This window comes from Gavialis gangeticus, unplaced genomic scaffold (genome assembly GCF_001723915.1).
Source record: "Gavialis gangeticus isolate Ggan-Ray unplaced genomic scaffold, GavGan_comp1, whole genome shotgun sequence".
In the NCBI taxonomy this organism is placed as follows: Eukaryota; Metazoa; Chordata; order Crocodylia; family Gavialidae; genus Gavialis; species Gavialis gangeticus.
The window spans coordinates 16,463,504-16,464,390 of record NW_017729009.1 but is presented as its reverse complement, the minus strand read 5'-3'; the positions used below and the strand labels follow the sequence as shown (position 1 = coordinate 16,464,390).

General features: G+C 62.2%; 1 protein-coding gene across 1 annotated transcript in view; it reads left to right on the top strand.

The window, feature by feature from the left end:
- Window positions 1-105: 105 nt before the first annotated feature.
- The window catches only part of CDH4 (cadherin 4), an 806,448-nt gene continuing 805,666 nt past the window's right edge, over window positions 106-887 (top strand). Inside the window, exons 1-2 of the mRNA XM_019509758.1 lie at window positions 106-111; window positions 490-601. Coding sequence (XP_019365303.1) covers window positions 106-111; window positions 490-601 — 118 coding nt within the window. The remainder of the gene's footprint in view (window positions 112-489; window positions 602-887) is intronic.

The following is an 887-nucleotide window of genomic DNA, read 5'->3' as shown; positions in this document are numbered from 1 at the left end:
GGTGGATGCGGCGGGGTGCGGGGGTCCCCCCCCCCCCGCCGCTCCCGTCGCAGCACCGAGCTTGCCTTTCTGCTTAGTAAGCGGCTCTGCCCGCTCCCCCCGGGCATGGCAGCCGGCTGGGGGGGCCTTTGTGCGCGCGCAAAGTTGCGCGGTCTGGGCGGCTGGGATGCGCGGCTCTTGGGATGCTGCTGCAGGCAGGGATCCCCCCCTGCGCCCGCCCCAGGGCGAGCAGAAGTTGCTGAGGGGCAGCTGGAGTTTGGGGGCCTGGCTGGATGGGGGAGTTGATGCCAAGTGGGGCTGCTCGCCCGCCCTCAGGAGACCCCCCTGCAGCCACAAGCCCTCTCCCGGGCGGGCAGCATCAGGCCTCCAAGTCCAGGAGCGCCGTTGTTCGCCGCTCCTCATTGCCAGCCTTTCCGCCCGTTGCCCCTCTCCGGGGCTTGCCCCTCCGCCTCTGCCCGTGCGGTCACCCTGCTCCTTTCCACCCCGCAGGCACACAATGGGGATCTTACAGTAAGACCCACTTGCAAGCCTGGCTTTTCGGAAGAAGATTACACCGCCTCGGTTTCCCCGAACATCGCGGAAGGGCAGAAGTTACTCAAAGGTAAGTGGAAGCAAAAATCATGTCTGCGCTCTCTCTTTCGGGGGGGAAGGGGGCAGTAGTGGTACTGGTGCTGCAGGTGCGATTCGCTGTAGGATGCTGCTGGTAGGAGGCTGGATGGTGAAGAATAGGGTGAATTACAGATGAATCATTCGGAGTCCCCGTATTGTCTGCTTCAGGTGAATGATTTGACTGTCGTACGTGAGGTTGTCCTTTTCGGCGTTTTAATTCCCCACTCTTCCCTCCCCCCGCCACCTGTCTGTAGGTAGTCTACTTTTGATTTTTTTTT